This window comes from Lolium perenne, chromosome 7 (assembly GCF_019359855.2).
Source record: "Lolium perenne isolate Kyuss_39 chromosome 7, Kyuss_2.0, whole genome shotgun sequence".
In the NCBI taxonomy this organism is placed as follows: domain Eukaryota; kingdom Viridiplantae; phylum Streptophyta; class Magnoliopsida; order Poales; family Poaceae; genus Lolium; species Lolium perenne.
Genome location: NC_067250.2, coordinates 229,105,434 through 229,110,755, shown reverse-complemented (window position 1 = coordinate 229,110,755; position 5,322 = coordinate 229,105,434). Strand labels below are relative to the sequence as shown.

The 5,322-nt window shown below is 46.1% G+C and overlaps 1 protein-coding gene across 1 annotated transcript; it reads left to right on the top strand.

Annotated features, from left to right (window-relative positions):
• Nucleotides 1-339: 339 nt before the first annotated feature.
• LOC127313874 (probable aquaporin TIP2-2) lies at nucleotides 340-1,700 on the top strand. The gene is made up of 3 exons (XM_051344355.2): nucleotides 340-546; nucleotides 650-897; nucleotides 1,033-1,700. Exons 1-3 carry the CDS (start codon nucleotides 417-419, stop codon nucleotides 1,402-1,404), a joined length of 750 nt encoding a protein of 249 aa, XP_051200315.1. The 5' UTR covers nucleotides 340-416; the 3' UTR covers nucleotides 1,405-1,700.
• The last annotated feature ends 3,622 nt before the right edge of the window (nucleotides 1,701-5,322 follow it).

Genomic DNA, 5,322 nt, shown 5'->3' with positions numbered 1-5,322 from the left:
GTGGGGTGGTAACTACTAGCTATGTTATCATAACATTACACACCTCAAGACAAGATGAATCTACAACATAATAAATGATATAATGCATGACACCACATATAAGTAACTACCCACTATGAAGGTAGTAACCTAGACTAGTAACATGACATATGTTACTAGTCTAAGTTACTCTCCACTATGACCAGCCTAATACTATCACTAGTGACATGCACAAAGTCATATTGGATCAGCATTATGCACAAATCCAAAACTAAAAATAGCTACTCCCACCGATTTTTTTTTCATATTTTGAAACCGGAGAGCCGCTCAAGCCACCTATAATAAGAGCTCACTCGGTTCTGTGATCCGTATTCTCAGCCATCTCTTCTCTTCTCCTCCCCACTCAGTTCTGAGGATCCTAACCCGCCACAGCCACCATGCCGGGCTGCATCGCGTTTGGTCGTTTCGATGACTCCTTCAGCGTGGCCTCTCTCAAGGCCTACGTCGCCGAGTTCATCTCCACCCTCATCTTTGTCTTCGCCGGAGTCGGCTCCGCCATCGCCTACAGTGAGTTGCTCTGTTTTAATTACCGCGCATGCATGCTCTGCTAATGTTCACGACGAGGCGTACGACCGCGTGTTCCTAATGAACTGAAATTCTGAAAATGCAGCCAAGGTGAGCGGCGGCGCGCCGCTTGATCCGTCCGGGCTGATTGCGGTAGCGATTTGCCACGGGTTTGGGCTGTTCGTCGCTGTCGCTGTCGGTGCCAACATCTCCGGCGGCCACGTCAACCCCGCCGTCACCTTCGGCCTCGCCCTCGGCGGCCAGATCACCATCCTCACCGGCATCTTCTACTGGGTTGCCCAGCTCCTCGGCGCCATCGTCGGCGCCGTCCTCGTCCAGTTCTGCACCGGCATGGTACTTAACCTCGACACCTCGTGCAGTTCGATCCGAACAATAAGAGCTCACCTTTCGCCGTTCCATGGGCGAGAGCTCGGAAACAAACACGACACTAGCTGACATGCACATCGTTTTGCGTATTTCCTTTCGCAGGCGACCCCGACACACGGGCTTTCCGCCGGCGTGGGCGCTCTTGAGGGCGTCGTGATGGAGGTCATCGTCACCTTCGGCCTCGTCTACACCGTGTACGCCACCGCCGCCGACCCCAAGAAGGGATCCCTCGGCACCATCGCCCCCATCGCCATCGGCTTCATCGTCGGCGCCAACATCCTCGTCGCCGGCCCCTTCTCCGGCGGGTCCATGAACCCTGCTCGCTCCTTCGGCCCCGCCGTGGCCAGCGGCGACTTCACCAACATCTGGATCTACTGGGCCGGCCCGCTCATCGGCGGTGGCCTCGCCGGCGTCGTCTACAGGTACCTGTACATGTGCGGCGACCACACGGCCGTCTCCAGCAGCGATTACTAAGCCAGGTGACGAACTGAAGGGTGTGTGCGCCCAGTCACACAGTCTGTCGATCGTTGTTTGGTTTGCATAATGTCGATCGGGAACATAAAAAAGTGCGCGCGTACGTGGTGTCAGTCTCGCGAATGGATGTGAAGATCGTCATGTAGTTTGGTTCAGATCGACGCCCTGGGAGGCTGTGGATGATGCATGTTCCCTATCTGTACTGTGATGGATGTCGTGAACTTGTTGGAGTTTCAGAATTCTTCAGTCGAATTTCCTTATGCGATTCAATAAGAACATTTCGGTTGTTTAATGCACATTTGAGATTTTGGTGTGATCATGATTTGTTTGTGTTACTATTTGTTATCTCCCATTATATCCCTCTTGTAGATATGCTCTTTGCAGTCTTGGTGCTGTCTCACATGTCTGTGTATCTGTGTAGCAGCAATGAACGCACATGGCTTTGAGTGGTACAGCGTGCTGTATGGGGATGGGGTTACCAAGAGCAAACATGATCTCTTTGCAATCTTTGGCTGCTAACAAGGCCGTTTGATATTCAGATATGCAGGTATACTGAAGAAGCCAAAGCCAAAGCATGTCTTTCAGGTCTGAATTTTGCCGCGAACCACCTAAAACAAGTCTACAATTCTGGAGTTGCTGTGGTTGCTGTTGTAAATGACAGAAGTTCAGATGAATATGCGACATCTACCAGATTTATAAAGTCTGAAGACAAACAAAACTATTAATTGCTGTGCATAGTTGTTCAGTTCTGCAAAATATGAAGGACTGTAAAGCTTGTCGTTCCAACATGTATGCTGCGATCTAGATTTTTTTTAAAAAATAAAGGGAACCTGCTTCATTACCAAAGCAACAGTTTACTGTCGATTACAACGTTTTCAGATCACCAGGAATCCACACTACGTACATGCAACCAAAGAGTCAACCAAGAACCAAAGGAAACATGCATGAAACGCCCAGCTTTCCACTCTTAAGCACAGCCCACTCACAAACGTTCTTGATTAAGATTATGAACTGGCAATTATTTGACATAGTGGCGCCCAACCGGCCTCTAGCTGCTGAAGGGTTGCTGAGTTCACACTGCTATAAACGCGACAAGCAATAACAAAGTACAAAAAAGGAAATCGTAGCAGGAGACACGAGATTTTAATTATAACAAAGTACAAAAAAGGAAATTGTAGCAGGAGACACGAGATTTTAATGTGGAAAGCCTCTCCAACACAGAGGGGAAAAAATTACGGGCGCCAACCAGCAAAATTTCACTATATCAGGGAGTGTTTACAAACGCCATGGGTTAGCTTATAATCTGATAGACCCTAGCCGGCGGCTGACAAGAGGTATATATAGGCCATGATGACGATCCGGACCGCGAGGGGGCTCTCCCCCCCCCCCCCCCCCTCTTTCCCTTGTATCCCCTAACGACGGGTCTCGCTCCGCTCGTCAGAAGTTAGCCTCCCTTTTATATGAATTTGGATCACAACATAACACACAGTACTCACCATCCACGGGACGATATTCATTGACCTGACAGTGAAGATGTTGGATGTCTATCAGGGCATTCTTGGAGCATTCCTATGGGAAGGTACCTAGAAACGGAAGGACATCAAAGGTGGTCGTTGTTTACTGGCGTGGAACAAGGTTGCATCGCCAAAAGAGTGCACGGGATTGGCATCCCTTACTTGAGGCTTCTCAACTTGGCGGACAAACCTTGGAAGGGACCCGACGCAGATGACGCGTGCCTATGACTAGGTGGTGATCCAGCACTTAGGGGAAAGGCCCAACTCCACAGATCCGGTGATCGAGATGTCACACACCTCCTTGTGCCCAAGGACATAAGGTTTTCCACCAAGGTGGAGTAGAACAAACACCACTTGGTGATGCATGTAAAATGTATACATGAACTTTGCACTTTATTGTCACATACTACCACATATTTGCATCTTATATAATGTTATTTCCATATTTTATGATGTTTTTGGGAATTTCTAAATAATCCCCTCTTCTCCAATTCTAATTATGTTTGGCAAAAAATGCCTTCTTTTAATGTTTTTGACTTTACATGAGCTATGGGACTCGAAAAAGGCAAGGTCAGGGCCCATGCTTCGGAAATTTCGAGACGAACAAAATGGGCTAAAGTAGGACACAAGGAGGCTGAGGAGATGGAAACTAGGACAGGTGGCTGATACGTTGCAAACGTATCTATAATTTTTTATGTTCTATGCTTGTTTTACAACAATTGCTATATGTTTTGTTTACACTTCGTGGCATTTTTATGCATTTTCTGAAACTAACCTATTAACAAGATGCCATAGTGCTAGTTCCTGTTTTCTGCTATTTTTTATTTCAGAAAAGTTGTTCTAGAAATATTCTCGGAATTAGACGAAATAAAGCCGAAGTTCCTATTTTTCTATCACGAAGACGGAGTCCGAAGGAGAGACAAAGAGGTGCACCAGGGAGGGCACACCATGCCTAGGCGTGCCCCCCGGGCCGTGCCTAGGGGTGGTGTGGGTCCCCCGGGCGCCCACCGACCTCGCCCGTTCGCCTATAAATTGACATCCTCGGGGAAAACCTAAATACCTGAGCCGCCATCCACGAAAAGTTCCGCAGCCGCCGCCATCGTCGACCCTAGTTTGGGAGGGTTCTGAAGCTCTTCCCGGCACCCTGCCGGAGAGGGAGATCATCACCGGAGGCCTCTTCATCACCATGCCCGCCTCCGAAGTGATGCGTGAGTAGTTCATCTTTGGACTACGGGTCCATAACAGTAGCTAGATGGTTGTCTTCTCCTCCTTATGCTTCATGTCTAGATCTTGTGAGATGCTTAACATGATCAAGATCATCTTTATAATGCTATATGTTGTGTTTGTTGGGATCCGATGAATATTGAGTACTATGATTGAGTTGATTATAGATCTATTTTATATGTTATTTGTGATCTTGCATGCTCTCCGTTGCTAGTAGATGCTCTGGCCAAGTATGTGTCTGTGACTCCAAGAGGGAGTATTTATGCTCGATAGTGGGTTCATGCCTCTAGTAATCTGGGAGAGTGACAATAACTCCTAATTTTAGATATGTTGTTGCTACTAGGGAGAAAACAACAATGCTTTATCCAAGGATAATTTTATTGTTTAATTTACACACTTTACTTAATGCAATAATTTGTTGCTTGCAACTTAATACCCAAAGTTGTTCGGATCATATCCTGAGGGTGGATTATTAGTCATAGATGCATTTGGATTACGGTCTATGAATCTTGTTGTAATGCAAATGAATCTTATAGTAATCATCTTATCATGTATGGTCCTTATTCTGTCAATTGCCTAGCTGTAATTTGTTTACCCAGCATGTTATTTATCTTTATGGAGAGACACCTCTAGAGAGCTGTGGATCCCGGTTCTTTCTTTTACACTGATAAAATTATCTACTGCAAATACCTGTTCTGTTTGCTTACTGCAAGCATTGTTCTCTTTATTTCACTGCAAATAAACATCTCTTTCCACGCTATACGTCTAATCCATTGTTTTTAGCAAAACTAGTGAGATTGACAACCTCACCGTAAGTTGGGGCAAAGTAGTTTGGTTTTGTTGTGTGCAGGTTCCACATTGTTGCTGACACCGGTAGTGCGCCCTGCCAAAGTAAGCTAGCAACAACCTTCAGAAGTGATTTCTTTCTCCTACTGTTTGATTAAACATTGGTTTCTTTCTGAGGAAAAACTTGTTGTTGTGCTCATCATACCTTCCTCTTGGGGTTTCCCAACTGCATTACTCTGCACAACATCAAGCTTTTCTAGCGTCGTTGCCGAGGAGAAAGAGGATTTCTGTAAGGGGAGTCTCTCATCTTCAATCTCTTTACTTTGTTATGTTTTTGCTTAGTTTATTTTACGTTGTCTTGTTTGATTCTTTTTATTTAAAACACAAAAAATTA

Excerpts from the sequence above, each read along its gene's own strand:
- LOC127313874 (XM_051344355.2), top strand. The coding sequence starts at position 417 with ATGCCGGGCTGCATCGCGTTTGGTCGTTTCGATGACTCCTTCAGCGTG. Across the intron at positions 547-649 it reads CGGCTCCGCCATCGCCTACA|CCAAGGTGAGCGGCGGCGCG; the intron begins GTGAGTTGCTCT and ends CTGAAAATGCAG. Across the intron at positions 898-1,032 it reads TCCAGTTCTGCACCGGCATG|GCGACCCCGACACACGGGCT; the intron begins GTACTTAACCTC and ends TTCCTTTCGCAG.